Source organism: Ornithorhynchus anatinus, chromosome 3 (genome assembly GCF_004115215.2).
Source record: "Ornithorhynchus anatinus isolate Pmale09 chromosome 3, mOrnAna1.pri.v4, whole genome shotgun sequence".
NCBI lineage: Eukaryota > Metazoa > Chordata > Mammalia > Monotremata > Ornithorhynchidae > Ornithorhynchus > Ornithorhynchus anatinus.
Window position 1 is genome coordinate 120638540 of NC_041730.1, and position 23392 is coordinate 120661931.

General features: G+C 47.4%; 1 protein-coding gene across 1 annotated transcript; it reads left to right on the plus strand.

Moving 5' to 3' along the window:
* Window positions 1–5712: 5712 nt before the first annotated feature.
* On the plus strand, window positions 5713–21230 carry MYOZ1 (myozenin 1). Its single transcript, XM_029060997.2, has 6 exons — window positions 5713–6335; window positions 7817–7995; window positions 14143–14387; window positions 14992–14993; window positions 17691–17856; window positions 20607–21230. The coding sequence occupies exons 1-6, from the start codon at window positions 6257–6259 to the stop codon at window positions 20836–20838; spliced, it is 903 nt and encodes a 300-aa protein (XP_028916830.1). The 5' UTR covers window positions 5713–6256; the 3' UTR covers window positions 20839–21230.
* The last annotated feature ends 2162 nt before the right edge of the window (window positions 21231–23392 follow it).

Genomic DNA, 23392 nt, shown 5'->3' on the forward strand with positions numbered 1-23392 from the left:
TTAGGATTTCATTTCTTGGCATTTAGAAGGAAAGACAACAGAGCAACGAAGCAAGTAGGAAGAGGAAATGAGGAAAAGGTGTCTGTCTTCGATCGTTGACCTCAATATGGGTCAAAATCCCCGCTGCCAGTTCGTGTTCGAAGGGAAGGAGGAGGATGACACTAAAACGACTAAAATAACTGTAGGCAGAGAGAGATGAGGAAGACAGAAAGAGATCGGACTCGGGGGGCTAAGTTACGTCCATCCTAGGTCCCAGGTCGGTTCTGATCTGAGGAGCCCCCAGGAGACTGCACTGAATTGAGGACTGAACGATTCTGCACTGCTGGGCTCCTAGGGACACTCTGGATCCTGACCATCTCAAAATCTCACTGGTGGCTCTATTCATCCCCGCAACTGCCAACTTTTCAATTTAAGCTGTGGTGGAAAGGGGGCAGGGGCTTTTGGAGGCATGAGGACTGAGAGAGGCCAAGTATCAAAGAGTTAATAGGCCAGAAAACCAACCTTACCCAAGCCCTACCTCCCACAACACGACTTCTCCAGTTAATTCCCAGCATCCTGAATTAAAGAACTAATACCTCTCCCAGCTCTTAGAACTGAGCTTGACACATAGTAAATACCCCTATGTATTTATTTCTTCCCATCCTCAGTGCTTATGCATATATATTTATTCAACTGAACATTCAATTATTTGCATCTGACAGACCACAGCTCTCCCCATCTTCAAAGCCCTTCTGAATTTACATCTCCTCCAGGGTGTCTTCCCTGATTAGTTTCTGATCCCCCTACCTTATATCCCCCAACTCTAACATCAGCACTTTCACACTACCTGAATAGAGCCCTCTAGAACACTTATTTATCTATTATACATACTCTATTAGTTTCTCCTATCTGTATTTTACTTTACTGCCTGTCTCCCACTAAACTGTAAGCTCCAGGTCTACTAACTCTATCGTATTGCATTCTCCCATATGCTTAGCACAGTGTTCTACAAACAGGAAATACCCAACAGATGCTTTTGATGGATTTTGATTTCTCTGTAAATTCTTTTATGCCTGTCTCTCCCAATAAACTGTAAGCTCCTGTAGGGCAGGGAATGGGTCTCTTGTCTTTTCTGTACTTCCCAAGTGCTTAGCGCAGTACATTTATCCAAGAGGCCCTCAACAAACTCTATTACTATTACTCTGCAGACAAGGGACTAGGTAAGGGTCACCTCAAAGACACACTCCAGGTTTGGGGGTTCAAATGACATCCTACAGGACACTGCATGGGTGATAATGACATTGGAAGGAATGGGAAGGGGTGGCAAATCATTCCCCGTCTCAGTGGAGGGTTAAGAATATAAAGGGAAAACAATTTAAATAGGGTAGAGGTCGGATCTGGCTCTACAACCCCGCTTCCAAAGTCCTGCTACAAGTAGAACATGGCCTAGTGGAAAGAGCATGGGCCTGACAGAGGACCTGGGTTCTAATCCCGACTCTGCCAAATGCTTGCTGTGTGACCTCAGGCAAGTCAACTCATGACTCTGTGCCTCAGTTTTTGCAACTGTAAAATGGGGATTCAGTATCTGTTCTCCTCCTACTTTAACTAGGAGCGGGGCAAGGGGTATTGAGTCTGTGTCTGACCCAAGTAACTAATACCTCTCCCAGCTCTTAGAACTGTGCTTGACACATAGTAAGCGCTAAACAAATAATATAAAAAATAGTGGAAACAGGTTCCTGCCTCAGCAATTACGTACTGTAGCAGAGGGAAGGAGGGCAAACAGCCAGCCCTCTTTTCTCCGAGTCAAACCCCGATCTCCACTTTGTTATATTGTACTCTCCCAAGCACTTAGTACAGTGCTCTGCACACAGTAAGCACTTACTAAATACCATTTAGTATTTGGAGAAGCAGCGTGGCGCAGTGGAAAGAGCACGGGCTTTGGAGTCAGGGCTCATGAGTTCGAATCCCAGCTCTGCCACTTGTCAGCTGTGTGACTGTGGGCAAGTCACTTAACTTCTCTGTGCCTCAGTTCCCTCATCTGTAAAATGGGGGTTAAGACTGTGAGCCCCGCGTGGGACAACCTGATTCCCCTGTGTTTACCCCAGCGCTTAGAACAGTGCTCTGCACATAGTAAGCGCTTAACAAATACCAACATTATTATTATTATTTTCTGCGCCTCAGTTCCCTCATCTGTAAAATGGGGATTAAGACTGTGAGCCCCACGTGGGACAACCTGATTCCCCTGTGTCTACCTCAGCACTTAGAACAGTGCTCGGCACATAGTAAGCGCTTAACAAGTACCAACATTATTATTATTATCATTTATCGATTGATCCACTTAGTAGCTCCACCATCACCTTGGGACTCTATTTCCATATGTCATCTGTGACATCCATATCCATAAATGACACTTAAACATATCATCCCACTCCTCAAAAAACTTCAGTGGTTGCCTATCCATCTCTGCATCAATCAAAAACTTCTCACCATTAGCTTTAAACACTCTATTACCTCACCCCCTCCTACCTCACCTCCCTCCTCTCCTACTATAACCCAGCCCACACACTTCACCCTGCTAACCTTCTCTGTGCCTCCATCTCACTGCCAACCCCTCGCCTCTGTCTTGGAACTCCCTCCCTCCTCAAATCCGAAAGACGATTCCTCTACTCCTGTTCAAAGCCTTATTGAAGGCACATCTCCTGCCAGAGGCCTTCCCTGACTAAGCTCTCCCATACTCTTCTCCCACTTCCTTCTGTATTGCCCTATCTTGCTTCCTCTTTTCTTCCCCACTCCCAGTCTCACAGCCTTTCTGTGAATATCTTTAATTTTTTTTTTTTTATTAATGTCTGTCTCCACCCCCTCCCCAGGCTGTAAACTCAGTGTGAGCAGGGAATGCATCTGTTAGGGAAAGTGTCTATTGTCCTATCGTACTCTCCCAAGCACTTAGTAGAATCCCGGCTCTGCCACTTGTCAGCTGTGTGACTGTGGGCAAGTCACTTCACTTCTCTGTGCCTCAGTTACCTCATCTGGAAAATGGGGATTAACTGTGAGCCTCACGTGGGACAAACTGATTACCCTGTATCTACCCTAGCGCTTAGAACAGTGCTCAGCACATAGTAAGCGCTTAACAAATACCAACATTATTAGTAGTACAGTGCTCTGTACAGTAAGAGAAGCAGCGTGACTTAGTGGCAAGAGCCCGGGCTTGGGAATCAGAGGTCATGGGTTCTAATCCCCATTCTGCCACTTATCAGCTGGGTGACTTTGGGCAAGTCATTTCAATTCTCTGTTTCTCAGTTCCCTCATCTGTAAAGTGGGGATTAAAGCTGTAAGCCTCACGTGGGACAACCTGATTACCTTGTATCTACCCCAGTGCTTAGAACAGTGCTTGGCACATAGTAAGTGCTTAACAAATACGATTACTATTATTATTAATAGGCGCTCATTAAATTTGATTGAATGAATGGATCTCCTTCAGGACTTTCCTAGGACTGTTCTTTGTTGATTTCTGTGTACTTCTGGTATTTGTTAAATGCTTACTATGTGTCAAGCACTGTTCTAAGCACTAGGATAGATACTTGTTAATAGATACGAGGGTAGATACTAGTTAATCGGGTTGGGCATCCAGTCCTTGTCCCACATGGGGATCATGGTTTTTGTAATTGTTCCAAAAGATAGTTCCCTCTCTGAGTTTCAGTGCTTCCCTCATGGGGCTTCCCCTCAGGATATTTACTTCCCTTTCCACAGAGACTAGTGGGGTAAGATGCCCCAGCCCTTCCTCGGACAAAGTTCTGATCACCGCAGTCTACTTACCTCGACTTACCCTCCAGACTATAAGCTTTTTGTGGGCTGGGAATATGTCTTATTTTTCTATCGTGCTCTTCCAAGCGCTTAGTATAGTGCTCTGCACACAGTAAGAGGTCAGTAAATACAATTGACTGAGTGACCGACTGACTTACCAGAGAACAGGGCCACCGACTTATCAGAGAATGGGGCCTCGTTAGCCCTCTCCCGAGGTGGGAGCTTGAAGGTGTCACCTTCTGGGAGTCGTTTGGAAGGAGGGGTCTCTTCTCCCTCCCCTCTGCCCAGAGTAGGGTTGGTGCTATCTGAGACCCAGAACTACATCCCACAGTCTACTATTAATAACCCCGGATGCCTGTGGGAGCAGCTCCGGGGGTCAGATTCACGGCACTCGCATCAGCACTCTGTGCTGGGCAGAACCCTGGGCTCCAGGGGCCCCGGGCTAGCCTACAGAGGGACCCGGGCAGCTCAGCTCCGCTTCCCGCCTCTGGCCCGAAGACGTGGAGAGCAGCGGGTCTGTGCTGCAGCTGTGTCATCGTGGTAAGTTGGACTCTCCATAGAGACTTTTTGTGGGGGAGCTCGGTAGGGTGGAAGAAAATGGTGCTCCATCTAAGTCCTTCGCTCAGGGGTGCAGCACCGACAAGAGACCAATTTTGAGAAGTTAGCAAAAGCTGCGGTTGAACGGGTGGATAGAGATTGTGCTGAGTGGCCATTTTTAAGAGGGTGAGGTACTGTCAGCTGGTGGCTCCGTGCCCAAAGTGAGGGGAGGGAGGAGATGTCTCAGGAATAGGGAGAAGAGGAGAACTGGAAGCTTCCCAGCTCATCCCTTCCCTCCTCCCTGCCTGTCTGAGAGCTCCAGTTACTGTGGATTCCTTCGTCCGTCCAGGAACCCCCAGATCTCCCAAGAACCTGTCTCTTTTACCCAACTCTGTCCATGCAGAAATTTGGGGTTCCCTGTTCCCTCTGGGATTAGTGAGGTCTGCTGGGGACAGGTGCAGCCCAACCAGCTCAGTACTTATTCTAGAGACCATTCAAAGTGGGTTGGCCACCTTTTTTTTATGGTATTTTTTAAGGGCTTACTATGTGCCAGGCACTGTACTAAGCGCTGGGTTAGATACAAGCTAATCAGGTTGGACACAATCTCTCTGTCCCACATGGGGCTCACAGCCTTAATCCCCATTTAACAGATGAGGTAACTAAGGCACAGAGACGTGAAGTGACTTACCCAAGGTCTCACAGTAGACAAGTGGAGGAGGTAGAATCAGAACCCAGGTCTTCCTAACTTTCAGTTCTGCGCACTATCCTCTACGCCATGCCACTTCTCTGCTGGGGGAATCACATCTATGCCAGTATCTCCCACAGAAAGACGAATCACAAAGAAGTGATTCGGCCCAAATATTTTGCCAAGAGGAGGGAAGGAGCCACTGTTTCTCTCCCAGAATGAGTCCCCCAGTAATAATAATAATAATAATAATAATGTTGGTATTTGTTAAGCACTTACTATGTGCAGAGCACTGTTCTAAGCACTGGGGTAGATAAGTAAGTCTCAGGAAAGGTGCTAAACTCCTCCCACTTTCCCTCCCAACTAGGGTGACACAAGAGTGAAAAGCGCTGGCCTTGGCCTTTGTGTACAGGGTCCTAGGTGACCCGTCCTCTCCCCAGGTGACCCTTGCCAGCTATGAGTGTTAAGTTATTAATAGTGTGGTAGAGGTCGTGTTTTCCTGGGATCCTTAACCTGGACATTCCCGGGGCCCAAACTCACAGGATTTAGTAGCCGCCTAGTACCCTATCCACCCTGCTGAGTCCAGGGGAGCGGTCTGATGGAGTGAAGGTAAGTTCCTTGAGGATTGGGATTGGGTCAACTAACCCTGTTGTACTCTCCTGGGTGCTTGGTACAGTGATCTGCACAGAGTAAGCACTCAGTTAATACTAAAGATTGATTGCTTGATTTATTCCCTGATTTCTGGGCAGAAATTGACCAGAAAAACCCTCCTCAGGATCATTTCCCTCCCTTCCCTTCTTCCCTGACCACTTGGGGCAGCCCAAGACTAGGTGTGATGACCTCGTACACAATCTATCAGATTTTCTTAGGACACTGAGTCACGCCCTGTTTGATTGTGCTTTTAAACCAGTGACTGGCAACCTTCTTGTGCACGAGACTAAATGAAACTTCTGGACAATTAGTGTGTAGCTACCCTGTAACCCTAAGCATCCTGGAAAGTGTCCATTCGGTTCCTCTGCCTCGATCTTTCCTTCTCCTCCCTTATATATCGGGGAAAAGATTGTTTTGGAGGTAAGACGGGTTCCTAAGTGAGCTGAGCTGAACTGTCCCTGGGGAGAGACGAAGGGAGGAGGTGGTGAGCTGGAAGGGAAGATGAGATGTAGCTTGCATATACCTAATCTTCACATGGTTTTCCTTTGTTCCCTCCTTTTCTGTCTTCCTCTCTTCCTCCCCTCAAACTGAGATTCCCTGCCCATGATGCCTCTCTCAGGAACCCCAGCTCCTAACAAGAGGAAAAAGTCCACAAAAATCATCATGGAGCTAAACCGAGATGGTAAGATGCTTGGAATTCCAGAATTATCCTGTTTTAGCTTCCTGGTTTAGGGAAATATATATATAGAGAGAGAGATTGTATGTGTGTGCGTGTGGGTATGTGTGTGTGTGTGTGTGTGTGTGTGTGTGTGTATGTATCCCGTCTCAGAACAGTGCCAGGGCTAAGTGAGTTTTGGTTAAGCCAACACTGAAAACCCCCCTCTCTCCTGCCTTTCTAGCCCTTCCAGGGACAAAGGACCCCCTTCACCCTAGGCCCAAAAGATGAGCTTCTTGACCTATCCCTGATGGGGAAAGAGGGTATTTATTTATTCAGTTGTATTTATTGAGCACTTACTGTGTGAAGAGCACTGTACTGAGTGCTTGGGAAAGTACAAGACAACAATAATGGCTGTCTCAGAAAACACATCACCTTTTGGAACTGAAGAGAAGCAGAGTCCAGCTAATCTCGCTTGCCACAGGAAGCAGCAGGTTGGATGGCCAGGTCCCAGTTGACCAGGGAGGGAAAGGGAAAAGCGAAGGGCATGGACTCCCTTTCAGCTATTTAAGAGTCCAATCCTGGATCTGAGGGTGGCAGGGAACTGCCGGTTAGGAGCAGTTTGGGAAGCAAGGCGAAAGGGCAATTTCCTCTTCAAGGAAAATCCCCTTCTGATACTTGCAGCCTACTGACTACAGTTCTGCTTGGCAAACAAATCTAGTCCCTCTGCCCTCCTTGAGTGCAACTCCTCTTTTAGCCTGAATCCAGAACCACAGGTAGGAAATCACTGAGGGGACAGAGAAGTATCCCTGCATCTCAGAGGCTGAGTGTGAGGAAGGATTCTGATTCATGTGTGCAGGGAAAATGTCTACAACTCGGTTATATTGTACTCTCCCAAGCACTTAGTATAGGGCTTTGCACGCAGTAAGCACTCAATAAATACTATCGATTGATTGGTTGATTGTTGATTCTTCCCTGGTACTGTAGATTAGATCAGTCTCATAATGTTCGCTTCTTCCCCTGTCCAGCAATGAGGGTATGAGCAGCCCTGGGGCAGTCCAGTGCTGGGTACAACCACAGTGGCTCACAGTCCAAAGAAACAGTGTTGCCTAATGGAAAGAGCATGGCCCTTGAAACCCTTGAAGTCGGTTTCTAATCCTGGCTCTGCCACTTGTCTGGTGCTGTGTGACCCTGGGCATGTCACTTCACTTCACTGTACCTCAGTTCCCTCATCTGTAAAATGAGAATTGAGACTGTGAGCCCCATGTGGGACATGGACTATATCCAACCTGATTAATTTTTATATACCCCACTGCTCAGTACGGTGCCTGGCACATAGTAAGGACTTAACAAATATCATTTAAAAAATAGTCTCCATTCTTAATGTAGTTGCTGCCCTGTCCCTACCTAATTTCTTTTAGGTCTGCCTGAATGGCTTAACTTCTCTTTCTCCCTCTCTCTTCCCCTTTCCGTTTCCCTCTCTCTCCTTACCCTGGACCTGTTTACAGGTGGGCAGGAGGGGTCCCGGCTGAACCTGGGGAAGAAGATCAGCATCCCAAGAGACGTGATGCTGGAGGAACTCTCCCTCCTCACTAACCGTGGCTCCAAGATGTTCAAGCTCCGCAAGAAGCGGGTGGAGAAGTTTATCTACGAGAACAACCCCGATGTCTTTACTGACAGCTCCCTGGTGGGTCCCAGCTTTACCCCAAACCCAAACTCAAACCTCCAAACCGTTACCCTCTTCTCTCTAGGAGGGGAGAACTCCTTGCCCTGTGGGGGCTTGAGTCTAGACCAGGATGTAGCCCTTCCCAGTGAGTTAGGATGGACTGAACCATGTCAGCTAGGAACCAAGCATCCTGACAGGATCCTTGGGATCACAGTATTGGGTCTAATTCCTGTGTAGTAAGAGGGCCATTAAGGTCCTGGAGTAGAGTGTCCCTTTCCCCTGTGGGATACAGTGAGGGCAGGGTGATGGACTGATATTGGCAAATTCATTTGGCTCTTCACCCTGTGACTGAGAAGCTGAGCAATACCCTTGTTCCTGTTGACCAGACAAAGGTGGGGGGGGAAGGAGGGGCGAAAGCTCTACATCTGATACTAGGTGACCATAGGATTTCCCCAGAACTCCTTCAGTTGTCCTGAGACCCTACTTGTACTTTGGACCAGCTGAACTGGGAGGGCAAAGTAGACAAAGTGAGGGATAGACAGACAGGAGCTTGGGACTCAAACAGATCTAGGTCAGAGGATGAGTAGAGCTGGGCCGTGTTTGTAAAATGTTTAAAAAAATCTTTACATGTAGGGTGATCGCATGGAAATGGCCTGTCTGGTCAACTTCTGCCGGAGCCAATTCAGCAAAGATAGAATTTGGCAGGGAAGCCTAGCACAGGCTATAGTCTTGTAGTCTGACCTAGCATGGCCCAGTCAATTCAACTTTGTTCGGCTCCCTGCTCAGCTCACCTGAGCACAGCCCAGGAATCATGGTGTTCACCTTTGGATCTGGTGGCACTGAGAGGGGCTCTCAGCCTCACTTCCAGGAGGCATAACCACTTATGTGAAATATTTATTTGCCAGGGCAGCTGTACCGTAGGGCTGCTTGGACCTGTGGTTCCTTGCAACCTCCATGGAACAGATGTGAAAGGGCGAGACCCTGTCCAGTTATGGAAGAACTGCTTTCTTTCTCAGCCATTGATTTCCAGTCCTCATTCAAGTCTGAAATGGTTGTCAAGCGGAGGACTGTGAAGGAACCCAATGTTGACTTTCAGCTGGTCTGATCCTGCTCACAGGAATGTGCTCTGGGAAAATCCAGTCCAGCATTCGCCATTTTGAACCTTTAGAGTTCTGCCCTGATTCTGCAAGTACATTTACCTGAAAACTTGCCTCTTACTCACTTCTCAATGATGGAGGAAGAATCTGTTAATTTGGGCTCCTGTAATCTGCCTGTAGAAAACAGGCTTGAGACATTGGGAAAAAGTCTTAAAAAACAGAACAGTCCTTAAAAAGGATGTGTCTTATCCCCCCTGTTCCTGGTTCACCCAGCTTTCCAGCTGCCATAGCTTCTCAGGGCTTTTGCCAGAAGATGATCCCCTGCGAGAGCAGAACAGATGAGAAGAAGGTGGACTCAGAGATTTGGTGGCAAGGATGAATGGGGAGGAGACTCAGGGAGTGGAGATTTGACCTTGCTTTGGGGTTTAAGGGCCTTACTCACTACCCCCTGAGCACTTCACTATCTCTAAAAGGTCCTTAGCTATGGGGACTGCCTTTCCTTTCCTTGTTCCCAAGCTTTCCCACTGAGCTGCAGGGGAGTTCATTGCCAAGTTCCTTCTCTAAGGAAAGATGAGAACCCAGTGAGGGGTGGGAGAGGCTCACACCCCTCTCTGAGAACCTGTCCAGAGGCACTGCTGGTGTTCCTGCGGTGGAAATAGCAGTCCAGGTGGTGGTTTCAATCATTATCCCCTTTTGGATGCAGCTGAGAGTGGCCTTCAACTTCACTGCTGTGACCTTACTGGGCTCCCGGATCATCTTTCACTCATTCTGGAGCAGGAGGAAGAGAGAAAAGGAGCTAGCTGAGGTCTGAGGGCTGTGTCCCCCCGCCCCGACTCACCTTCTCTATCTTTGTTCTCTGTCGCCTCATAAAACATTAGTCAGACTTTCCTCTCATCCTCTTCAGTAATGGGTTGAGGACCCTTTGTATACTTGATCGTACATGTGACACTTTGGGAATCAGGGTTCAGTCAGATACTTTAAAGAGTTAGGGCAAGTAAGTGGTTCTGATCTCCCTGCAGGGATAGGGGATAGACTCTGAGGGGACGGGAACATGGCCTCAGAGTATGATCAGCTTGGTCCAAAAAGTGTCATTTATTATGGATCATGTGGTTTGTTCCCAGAGTTCCACTCCAACCCAGGATCCCCAGGGACTGTGGGATACAATGAGGACAGGGCCGTGGGCTGATTTCCCACATTAATCTAACTCTTCACCCCGTGACTGAAGAGCCGAATTGGAGATGATCCCCTTGTTCCATTTGACCAGACAAAGGCAGGGTGTGTGGAGGTACCGAGTACTAGGTGACCCTAGGATTTCCCGAGAGCTCCTTCAGCTGTTCTGAGACCCTACTTGTACTTTAGGCCAGGTGAACTGAGAAGGCAGGCTGGGAACAGACAGGTAGGCAGAGTGACAGACAGACGAACAGGAGCCTGAGCCATTTCTACCAGACGTGTAGGTGTAGAGAATCAGCGTGGCCTAGTGGACAGAGCACAAGCCTGGGAGCCAGAAGGATCTGGATTTTAATTGCAATTCCACCGTTTGTATGTTGTGTGACCTTGGGCAAGTCGCTTCACTTCTCTGTGCTTCAGTTCCTACATCTATAAAATAGTTATTAAGACTCTGAACCCCTCATGGCACATGGACGGTATCCAACCTGATTAGCTTGTCCAACCCCAGTGCTTAGTGTGTGCCTGGCACATAGTAAGTGCTTAATAAATATCATTTTAAAAAAAAGACAAGATGGGGTGGAGCAGATGATTGGGTAAAGTACTCCATAATCAATCAATCAATCAACTAATTAATTAATGGTATTTATTGAGGGTTTATAGACAGGTAACATATCTGCTAAATCTGTTGTACTCTCCCAACTGCTGAGTACAGTGCTCTACATAGAGTAAGGGCTCAATAAATACCATTGATTAATTGACTGATTGATTGGGCACCGACCTAAGCACATGAAGAGTCAGAAACTGAAACTCACCTCACCAGTGATTAAGCCTCAGTCAAAACTTGGACCAGGAATAAAAGTTAGGGACCCCGGTTTCCCCATTCCAACCCCAACCCCGATTTTGAAGACTTATCCTCCTCTTAACACCATTTGAGGGTTGCTCGGTTGTGCTTAGATCAAGTGTATCAGTGTGAGGGATTAAAATAAGGTTCTGGGCACTGGCTGTACCATGAGTTCTCGGCCCCAGCTTCCGAGGGAGATGAGGAGGCCTCTGTGCTCTATGGATCCAGGTGCCTGAGACTAACTTGGAACTGCCAGTTCCAAGTTCCAGGAATGCCTATAAATGCCTATAAATGTAGGCATTATAAAATGCCAGCTTAGGATCTGATTACGAGGGAGGAGGCAAGGAGATCAGGGAAGGCACTGAGACTTTTCTGAAGGCTTGGGCTCAAGGTTATTTTTAAGACAAGTGTATGTGCCATGTGTTATCCTTTTTGCTGACTCCGCCCATTTCTCTGCCGACTCAGGGCCAGTCCCATTACCACTGCTGGGCGCTCCCAGGCGCTCCCAGGAGGACCTCTTCCAGCTGAGAGATCACCGTTCTCCACCCCAGGGCTTCCCCTGCTGGCTTCCAACTCCTCCAAGGGCCGGCCCTGAGACCCGGCCCGGTTGCCGGCTCCAGTCTGGGCTTCCTGGTCTGGGGAGAGGGAGTTGCTCTTCTGGCTCTCTGAAGTGGGAGGCCTCAATCAATCTTTTTTATGTCTTGTCTAATTTTAGTTAAGGAAACAGGTGTCTTGAAGGCCTGTTTACACTTGGCAAGACTGTCTTTCTTGAAGGGTAGGGGCAGGAATGCTGCAACCTTTAACCTTTTGTAGGACAGGACTATCCCACAAGGCCCTTTTCAATAACTTGTACAACTTCTGCTTGGCCAATCAATCAGTGGTATTTATTGAGCACTTACCATGTGCGGACCACTGTACTAAACGTCTGAGAGACGAGATCCCTGCCCACAAGGAGCTTACAATCTAGAGAGTCATCCCTCATCTCTGTGCCGTTGGGTAACAATCCAACAGTGATACTTACTGAGTATTTACTGTGTACAGAACACTGAACTAAGAGCTCGGGAAAGTACAGTACGATAGAGTTGGTTGACGCAATCCCTGGCCTCAAGGAGCTTACACTCTGGAGGGGGAGACAAACATTAAAATAAACTACAGATAGGGGAAATGATAGAGGTTAAGGTTATGTATGTAAGTGCTGTGGGAATAAGGGCAGGGTGAATATCAAATTTTTAGATGGTGGGATGAATATCAAGTGCCCGGGGGGTACAGCCCCTTGCTCGACAGAGGTGTCTGCTTCCTTGCATAGTGATCAAGTTAGAGAAACATGCAGAGCAGGAAAAACAGACATGGTGTTTTATGTCTCCCTCTAGCCTGGGGACCACTTGACCCAAGGTGAACAGGCGTCTCGGGTTTTGAAGGATAGCCCTGGAATTTATGGTTACGTCCCACTGCCTTCTTGAAGTTTTTCAGGACATGTCTACATCCAGAAAAACTAAAGCTTAACAAGGACACTGTCAACCGGTTAAAAAAAAAATAAAGGTCTACAGAGACTCAAGTGCATTTCAGCGAATAGTAACGGTATTTTAGGAAGGAGACGTGTGCTCACATTGGCATGAATCAATCTCCCTCATTGCTTGATCTGAAAGAAGAAGGGAGGAAGGAAAGAGTGAACTCTCCACTGCCCGGGGTCACCACCGGCTGGAGGAAGGGCAAAGTGGTCCTCCCTAAATCAATCAATAGTGAATTGACTGATTTAGTGAGGGCCTACTGAGTGCAGAGCACTGTACTAAATGTTCAGAAGGAAACAGTAGAATTAGAGGACACTATACCTGTCCCTAGACTAGCTTTCAATCCAGTAGGGGTTGACAAACACAAAACAATGTACAGGAAAAATGGATACATAGAACAGCAGGTGTTTTAATAGTAGGGTAGGTAAATCAATATGCACAGAAGTGTTCTGAGTGGGTGTGAGTGGGTAAGGAGTATACATGGTTGGCACCCAAGTGCTCAGGTGGTCGTTGGGGGAATATGACCTGGGGAAATAAATATTGTTCTGAGAGAAAGAGGCAACTGCACAGGTTCAACTTGCCCCCCATCTTGGATCAGCCCAATGTAGGCATCATTGCTCGGATGGTGAGAGCAGGGGCAGAAGTCAGCAATAGTAACTGAAGTTGAGTACCATTTTCCCCTTTCCCCTCTCTCCTCCTAGTGGAAAGAGCATGGGCCTTGGATTCAGGGGATCTGGGTTCTAATGGGGACACCGCCCCTTTTTTTAAAATGGTATTTGTTAAGTTCTTACCATGTGCCAGGCAATGCACTAAGCACTGGAGTAATTAGGTTGGGCCAGTCTATGTCCCAAATAGGTCTCACAGCTTTACTCCCCATTTTACAGATGGGATAACCGAGGCACAGAGAAGCTAAGTGATTTGCCCAAGGTCACCCAGCAAACAAGTGGCAGAGCCCGGATTAGAACCCAGGTCCTCTGACTTCAAGGCCCATGCTTTTTCCACTCAACCACGCTGCTTCTCACCTGCTATGTGACCTTGAACACGTCATTTAACTTCTCTGTGGTTCAGTTTTCTGATTAGAATGGGGATTAAATCCTACTCCCTCCCGCTTAGACTGTGAGCCCACGTTGGGCAGGGACTCTGTTTGACCTGATTATTTTTTATCTACCCCATCTCTTAGTACAGTGCTTGCCACTTAGTAAGCACTTATCAAGTATCATCATCGTCATCATTATTATTGTTATTATATTCCCCTTCTTTACTACACTTTCTTCCTCTCCATCCCCCTCAGGCTCAACTACCTTAGGTCTCCCTGCAATTTAAAAGCCCTCCCCATCCTGCCTAAAATGGCTAAAATTTGATGTGGGAAATGGAGTTCTGACTTCATTGTTTTGCAGAACAGGCTCTGGAATAGTGGGATGACTATTCAGAGAGAGAGTGAGAAAGAGAGAACACAAGGAAGCCCACTCTTAGTCTCTTCTCAAAGGTCTGTTCTCAGGGGATTTGTTGAGCCCAAAGCATATTTTAACATGTTCCCTTCTTATGTTTGCCCCAGGATCACTTCCAGAAATTCATCCCCACCATGGGAGGTCAGCTGGGAGGAGATGGCCGCCAGGGTTTCTCGTACGACAGTGGACGGATGGTCGGCGGGGTCTCGGCGGGGCAGTATGGATCTGACCAGCAGCAACAGAATCTCCATGGGCATTCTGCTACGCAGGGAGGCCACAGAGGGTCCGGTGGCAAGTCCGGTGACGGGCAAGGGGATGGGACAGGAAGCAGCAGCGTGCCGGGAACAGGCAAGTAACTCTGTCCTCCTGTGGGCTTTGGGTATCACCGTCTGGAACTGAGGATGGTGGAGAGGCAATCACCTGTGGGGGAAATGATCAGTCCTCTCTAGCTCCTGCTTCAAGGGGATCAGGACATTCCTAGGGGAAGGGAGTTAAAAGCCTCGGAGCTTATCTTTAGAGAAGCAGTGTGGCTTAGTGGAAAGACCACGGGCTTGGGAGTCAGAGGACTCCCATTTGTCTACTGAGTTACCTTGGACAAGCCATTTAACTTCTCTGTGCCTTAGTTACGTCATCTGTAAAATGGGGATTAAGACTGTGAGCCCCACAAGGGACAACCTGATTACCTCATTTCTATCCCAGTGCTTAGAACAGTGCTTGGAACATAGTAAGTGCTTAACAAATATTATTACTGTTATCTTTCAAAAATTCCCATGACCCAGGGCTTTTTTAAAAGGGTATTTTGTAAGTGCTTACTAGGTGCTAAGCATGGTCCCTGCCCCACATGAGGCTTACAGATTTAGGGAGGGAAGGAACAGGTATTTTATCTCCAGTTTACAGATGAAGAAACTGAAATACAGATAAGTGAAGTGAATTTCTCAGACCACAGGGCAGGCAAGTGGTGGGTGAGGGATCAGAACTCGGAACCTCTGATTTCTAGTCCCATACTCTTTACTCTAGGCCATGTATATTCCCCAGATTTGAGAGACAGCACATAGACCACTTACTGAACTATGGGAATCTTGAAAGATCAATTTCAGAAGTCTGAGTTTTGAGACGCAAATGCTGTTTATAAGAGGGATGATGTATCACTTTCCTGACCCTGGTCACCCATTGCCCACAGTCTCCCTCTGGCCTAGAATTCCCTCCTCCTTCCTAGCCACTGGACCACCACTCTCCCCACCTTCCAAGCCTTATTAAAATCATATCTCCTCCAAGAGATCTGTACTCTTTAAGCATTTGATATTCATCCCACTCCCGGCCCCATAGCATTTATGTGCATATCTTATTCTCTCCCCATTTTCTCTATCTGTAAATTATTTTAATATCTGTCTCACCCTGAAGGTTGTAAGATGCCCCCCCTTTTATGATATTTGTTAAGCACTTACTACGTACCAGGCAATGTACTAAACACTGGGGTAGATAATCAGGCCAGACACAGTCCATGTCCCACATGGGGGCTTACAGTCTTAATCCCCATTTTACAGATAACTGAGGCACAAAGAAGTTATGCTACTTGCCCGAGGTCACAGAGCAGACAAGTGGTGGAGCCGGGATTAGAACCCAGGTCCTTCTTACTCCCAGGCCCGTGCTCTATCTACTAAGGGATCTTGTCTACCAACTCGATTATATTGTACCCTCGAGCACCTAGTACAGTCCTCTCTCTGACTTTCCCGTCACTGTGGATGGCACTACCATCCTTCCCGTCTCACAGGCCTGCAACCTTGGGGTCATCCTTGACTCCGCTCTCTCATTCACCCCACACATCCAATCCGTCACCAAAGCCTGCTCGACTCACCTTCACAACATCGCCAAGATCTGCCCTTTCCTCTCCATCCAATCACTCATCCAGTTAGTCCAATCACTCATATTAAACCGACTGGATTACTGCGTCAGCATCCTTTCTGACCTCCCAACCTCCTCTCTTCAGTCTATACTTCACTCTGCTGCCTGAATTATTTTTCTATGGAAAGGTTCTGGGCACGTCACCCCCCTCCTCAAAAATCTCCAGTTGTTGCCTAGCAACCTCCGCATCAAGCAAAAACTCCTCACTACTGGCTTCAAAGCTCTCCATCACCTTGCCTCCTCCTACCTCACCTCCCTTCTCTCCTTCTCCAGCCCAGCCCACACACTTCACTCCTCTGGTGCTAGCCTTCTCACTATGCCTCGTTCTCACCTGTTCCACCGTTGGACCCTGGCCCACGTCCTACCTCTGGCCTGTAATGCCCTCCCTCATCAAATCTGCCAAACGATCACCCCCTTCAAAGCCCTAATGAAGTCTCACCTCCTCCAAGAGGCCTTCCCAGGCTAAGCCTCCCTTTTCCTCAGCTCCTCTTCCCCTCCTCGTCACCCCAACTCATTCCCTTTGCTCTAACCCTTCTTTGTCCCACAGCACTTATGTATATATGTACATATCTATAATTCTATTTATTTATATTAACGCCTGTTTACTTGTTTTGATGTGTATCTATCTATAATTCCATTTATTTATATTGATGCTATTGATGCCTGTTTACTTGTTTTGATGACTGTCTCCTCCTTTCTAGACTGTAAGCCTGTTGTGGGCAGGGATTGTCTCTATTGCTGAACTTTACTTTCCAAGTGCTTAGTATAGTGCTCTGCACACAGTAAGCACTCAATAAATATGATTGAATGAATGAATGAATATCACTGATTGACTGATTGAGATCACACTTGCTAGATTTCAGAGTTTTTCTTATTGCTCAAACTCCTCCTTGTAAATTAGACAATCAAATGTGGGACGAGTCAAATTTGAGTGGTGGGTGTGGAATGAATAGACTACAAGGGCCACTAGTACTAGGGGTGAGGATGACACCCAGCCTGAAATAACAACAGTCAGCCCAAAGACTGTACTTTAGCTTCAGAAGAGCCATCATTATACAGTTGTTCCTCTCTCTCTTTCTCTCCTCCTCTCTTCCTCCTCCCCTAAAACTGAACAAGGAATCACAATCCCAGGTGTGATCTCAAACACACAAATCCACAATTTTTGGCATACAGGCACAAGACTGCCGTATGGTCCCAGACACATAAAAGCAGTCAATCAATTAACCAATCAATCATATTTATTGAGCACTTACTGTGTGCAGAGCTCTGCACTAAGCACTTCGGAGAGTACAGTGCAACAGAATTGGTAGATATGATTGCTGTCCTCAAGGAGTTTACTCAGGTGCGTCTGCACCTTCCTAATCCACAGTTTCTTCCTCCTCCTTTTGGGTTAGGTTGAGAAGAGTGGTGTTCACTAGCTCCTGCCCTCCTGCCTTTCGGCACGCCTGAAGGTGTACTTTTTTTTTTTTACGATATTTTCTAATTGCTTACTATGTGCCAGGCAGTGTACTAAGCCCTGGAGTAGATACAAGATAATCAGGTTGGACACAGTCTCTGTCCCAGCTGGGGCTCACAGTCTTAATCCCCATTTTACAGATGAAGACACTGAGACCTACAGAAATGAAGTGACTTGCCCAAGGTTACACATCTGACAAGCAGCGGAGCCGGGATCAGAACCCAGGTCCTTCTCACTCCCAGGCCCTTGCTCTAGCCATTAGGCCATACTACTTGTCTTTCTCCCTCTTGTCTCCAGGAGATCATGCAGGAGGAGAAGGAAAACATGTCACCATCTTTAAGACCTACATTTCCCCTTGGGAGCGAGCCATGGGGGTCGATGCCCAGCAGAAAGTGGAACTTGGTGTGGACTTGCTGGCCTATGGGGCCAAGGCAGATCTTCCCCACTACAAGTCCTTCAACAGGTAAGAATCTGTGGGAACGACAGCAAGGACCGAAGCAGGCCTTGTAAAGGTGAAGTGGGCTGCGTCGAGTCAGCAAAAGGCAAGGTGTTCTCAGCTAGAGTAGAAGCTGGAGGTTAATACTTTTGATTGTAGATTTTGGTAAAATTGAGGCAAGGAGGAGAAAACCTAGGAAGCCCTGATCTAAGTATAGACATATAGATATATCTATTTATATACTTCTATAATATATAGATATCTATATGTCTATATTTCTATATATTATAGAAGTTCAAACATTAGCTCTGATGACATATATATGTATGTAATATATAGACGTATAGACATATAGATATAAATAGATATGTCTATATGTCTATACGTCTATAGTTCATGTTCATATACATCAGAGTTCGTGTTTGAACTAAATTGTTAAGACCTGGATGTTTGAAGCTTCAGGGCCAGTGACCCCTCTTTTCCAGAAAGGCCTTATGCTTCACAAGATACTGTATCTTGTGGAGTATTTGTTAAGTGCTTACTTTGTGCCAAGCACTGTACTAACTGCTGGGGTAGATACAAAAGACAATCAGGTCTCACATGGGGCTCACGGTCTAAGTAGGAAGGAGAACAGGTATGGAATCCCCATTTTGCAGATGAGGGAACTGAGGCACAGAGGAGTGACGTGACTCACCCAAGGACACATGGCAGGTAAGTGGCAGTGCTGGGATTAGAAGTGGCGTGGCTCAGTGGAAAGAGCCTGGGCTTGGGAGGCAGTGGTCATGGGTTTGAATCCCAGCTCTGCCACTTGTCAGCTGGGTGACTGTGGGCAAGTCACTTCATTTCTCTGGGCCTCAGTTCCTTCATCTGTCAAATGGGGATGAAGACTGTGAGCCTCATGTGGGACAACCTGATGACCCTGTATCTACCCCAGGGCTTAGAACAGTGCTCTGCACATAGTAAGCGCTTAACTAATACCAACATTATTATTAGAACCCAGGTCCCCTGACTCCCAGGCCACACTGTCTTGTGACCTCCTCACAGTCTGCCCTTCGTAGGGCAGTGTGGTTTGGTGGAAAGAGCCTGGGCTTGGGAGTCAGACGTTGTGGGTTCCAATCCTGGCTCTGCCGCTTGCCAGCTATGTGACTTTGGGCAAGTCACGTAATTTCTCTGTACCTCAGTTAACTCATCTGTAAAATGGGGATTAAAACGGTGAGCCCCACGTGGGACAACCTGATCACCTTATATCCCCCAGCACTTAGAACAGTGCTTTGCACATAGTAAGTGCTTAACAAATTAAAAAAAAAAATAAATAATAAATAATAGGGCTCATGTCCTTGCTGACAGAGTTCTGTCATTTTGAACCAGAAGTGAGGATGCTTGTTGAGGCTGACGGAGGCTCCTTTGGCCTCAGTTCCCTACTGACTTTTACTTTCATTTTCTTTACTGTGTATCTGCCCCGGTCCCTTATGCTGTTTTATTGTTTCCCTGCTCCCGATGTGTCTCTCTTCAGTCCTCCCCGACCACCCTCACCGATTCGTAGATCGTGAGTCCCTTGAGGGACAGAGTGCATGTCTAATATCCACCCATATACTCTTTCCCAGCACTCGGTGCGGCGTTCTGCACATGGTAACATTTAACAAATGTTATTGCTACTGCTACTAATGGAGGCAGGCGGTCATGGGTTCGACTCCCGCCTTCACCCCTGGTCTGCTGCGTGACCTTGGGCAAGTTACTTCACTTCTCGGTGCCTCCCTTACCTCATCTGAAAAGTGGGGATTGAGATTGTGAGCCCAACCCAATCGGCTTGTATCCACTCCAGCGCTTAGTACAGTGCCTGGCACCTACCGCAGCATGGCTTAGTGGAAAGAGCCTAGGCTTTGGAGTCAGAGGTCACAGGTTCTAATTCCGGCTCTGCCACTTGTCTGATGTGTGACCTTGGGCAAATCACTTAACTTCTCTGTGCTTTAGTTCCCTCATCTGTAAAATGGGGATTAAGACTGTGAGCCCCCTGTGGGACAACCTGATTACCCTGTATCAATCCCAGCAGTGCTTGGTACAGAGCAAGCGCTTAACAAGTACCACTATTAAGGAGGCAGTGTGGCTCAGTGGAAAGAGCACGGGCTTGGGAGTCGGGGGTCATGGGTTTGAATCCAGGCTCTGCCACTTGTCAGCTGTGTGACTATGGGCAAGTCACTTAACTTCTCTAGGCCTCAGTTACCTCATCTGTAAAATGGGGATTAAAACTGTGAGCCTCACGTGGGACAACCTGATTACCCTGTATCTACCCCAGCGCTTAGAACAGTGCTCTGCACATAGTAAGCCCTTAACAAATACCAACATTATTATCATTATTATTATTATTAATACATACCACAATTATTATTACTATTACTCCTATTACTCCCACCACCATCACTGTTCCTACTATGACTACCGTTGGACCAGAACGTAAATATCCCATAATTTCTGACACTGAGGACACCCATGACCCTCCTTCCACTCCCACCCGCCCCGCTACTGGGGAGGCTCTGCTGTGGGAGCCAGAAGAAATAAAGGAAAATCGCCGTTCCACCTTTGCTGTTCACTCTTGAAGTCTGTGGGCATAAAGATCTCAGATGCCATCCTCAGCCCCACTCCAGTTTCCGTGATGGGAAAGCAACAGTTGACTCCACTGCCTGAGGCTCTTTCACCTCTAAATCTCCTTTTACTCCTCTTCCGCCAAATGCTCTTTCCACGTGAATAACTTTGACTTCTCCTCCGTTTTGCTTTCGCAGGACCGCGATGCCATATGGAGGGTACGAGAAGGCATCCAGAAGAATGACCTTCCAGATGCCCAAGTTTGATATTGGGCCCTTGCTGCCCGAGTCCCTCTTTCTCTTGAATCAAAGCATCTCCAACAGACCCTCCTTCAACCGGACCCCGGTTCCCTGGCTGGGCTCAGGAGAGCCTAACGAGTACCACATCGAGGTCAACATCCCTCTGGATGGTGAAACCGAGGAGCTGTGATGTGCTTCCCGCCTTCCACTCCTCACGCTCTCCCTTAACCTCTGCCTCTGCCTGCCCTGCTCATCTGGGAAGAGTTGAAGTGCTGAACCACCGTTCCCCCAAATTCCTCCTCTTGTTTTACTTTATATCAGCTGCAAGGCCAGTAGTCCCTAGTTGGATCTGGATTGACTTGTGTGTTCTCACCAAGAGTAGGAGGGAGGCTGTGCAGAAAAGGAGAGGGGCAGAAACAAGGAGTGTGTTATTTGGCAGGAGGGGAAAGGGACAGAAAAGAGGGAGAGACCCTGCGGGTCGTTCTATGTACGGTGCTTTTAGTAAAGACACGGGGCTGACTGCCTGCTTGTTCCCCTAGCCTGCCTGCTCCACATGGCATCGCCTCTGTTTTTTTGGTAATGTTCAATAAACTTCCTGAAGGAAACAAAATTGCATTCTTCTTTCCTCTTTCAAAGCAAAAAGGTCCCTTTTGGGGATTCTCAGAAACTGATCAGAGCCAAATAACAGATGATAATATGAGCTACATGTCTCGGACTTTTCACCACACATCCTGAAAGAAAACCCGCCCTCACACCACCCCCAACAGACATTTGCATCAATGCTGCTAGCGTACCTACCACTTGACTTGAGGTAGGAAATTCTGGGTGTTGGATGACTCTGTTGTTGGGGTCAATTCAGTTGGGCGGTAAGTCAGCTCTAAGAGCCTGTTGGATCTGGAAGATGACCCCGCACAGTGACCACTTTGACATTCCTTTACAGATAAAAGGCTGAGCAGGTGTCAAGGACAGGAAAGTTGCTGAGAATTAAGAAAATTTAATTAAGATTCCTGAAAGAGAGGTTGCCTTATTTCTAAAAGGAAGTCGACACTATAGGCCCTGGTTCTGATTTTCCTAACTCTTATTCACTCATTCATTCAATCGTATTTATTAAGCGCTTACCAAGTGCAGAGCAACTCGGTACAATACAACAATAAACAGTGACATTTCCTGCCGACTACGAGCTCACAGTTTAGAGGAGGAGAGATAGACATCAATACAAATAAATAAAATTACAGATATATACAGAAGTGTTCTGGGGCCGAGGTGGGGAGAGAATAGCAAAGGGAGCAAGTCAGGGCAACACAGAAGGGAGTGGGAGATGAGGAAAAGTGGGGCTTAGTCTGGGCAGCCCTCTTGGAGGAAATGTGCCTTCAATAAGGCTTTGAAAGGGCGGAAGAGTAATTGTATGGTAGATTTTGTGGGGGGCAGGGGGTACATTCCAGGCCAGAGGCAGGACGTGGGCCTGGGGTCGGCGGTGAGACAGGAGAGATCGAGGCACAGTGAGAAGGTTAGCACTAAGGGAGCGAAGTGTGCTGGCTCGGTAATAGAAGGACCGAAGTGAGGTGAGGTAGGAGGAGGCAAGGTGACGGACTGCTTCAGAGCCAATGGTGAGGAGTTTTTGTTGGATATGGAGCTGGATGGGCAACCGCTGGAGATTTTTGAGGACGTAGTTAACCCATCCTAAACATATTTATAGAAAGATGATCCGGGTAGCAGAGTGAAGTATGGACTGGAGAGGGGAGAGGCAGGAGGTTGGGAGGTCGGCAAGGAATCTGATGTAGTAATCTAGGCGGGATAGGATGTGTGATTGTATTAACGTGGTAGTAGTTTGAATGGAGAGGGAAAGGTGGATTTTAGCAGTGTCGTGAAGGTGGGACCGACAGGATTTGGTGACGGATTGAATATGTGGGTTGAATGAGAGATGCTGGGCAAACCCCTTCCTTCCACACACTGCCCATTATTCCACTGGTAAAATGGAATAAACAGTGCCTCTTCTTTGCCTAATAGGGACATTGTGGGACCTAGCGAGCTTGTATAAATATTTTTATTATTAACTGCAGGATGAAAAAGAGAGCATCACGATTCACAGACAGTGCCAGGCTGGAGCTGGTGGGCAGATCCTGGAGACGATTAATTAAAAATGACTTTGACACACGGGAAAGGTCACCGGAAACCAACCAAGGTTAAAAAGGGCGAGACTAGTCCTGTTATTTTCATAGGAAATAACATGACTGAAGTACAGCTGGGCTGAGGTATGGCAACTGTGAATGTCTACTGGGAGAAGCTACCATTTTATTTCAAACACTGTGCAGGTGCACTCTGATCTCTTTGCTCTGAAGGAAAATTTACATGTGGCAGCAGAAGCATTCCTGAGTTGAGTTGGAAGAGAGCTTGGTCTCATTTCTACAGGGCACTGCCATGCATATGAATTGCCTTTTTACAGCTGTTCCCTTAGTAAATTGGGCAGATGAAGAAATTAAAGCATAAGGAAGTTAAGAGACCTCGAGAAGCAGCATGGCCTAGTTGAAAGAGCGTGGGCCTGGGAGGCCCTGGGTTCTAATCCTTGCTCTGCCACTCAAATGCCATGTGACCTTGGGCAAGTCACTTAATTTCTCAGTGCTTCAGTTCCCTCATTTGCAAAATGGAAATTCAGTAAGTGTTCTCCCTCCCAGTTAGGCTGTGAACCAAGTGCCCGGGCTTGGGAGTCAGAGGTCATGGGTTCAAATCCCAGCTCTGCCACTTGT

What these genes read in the sequence shown, in the direction of transcription:
- MYOZ1 (XM_029060997.2), top strand. Translation starts at nt 6,257, where the DNA reads ATGATGCCTCTCTCAGGAACCCCAGCTCCTAACAAGAGGAAAAAGTCC. An exon ending in CATGGAGCTAAACCGAGATG is followed by an intron (nt 6,336 to 7,816) that starts GTAAGATGCTTG and finishes ACCTGTTTACAG; the next exon opens with GTGGGCAGGAGGGGTCCCGG. An exon ending in TCTTTACTGACAGCTCCCTG is followed by an intron (nt 7,996 to 14,142) that starts GTGGGTCCCAGC and finishes TGTTTGCCCCAG; the next exon opens with GATCACTTCCAGAAATTCAT.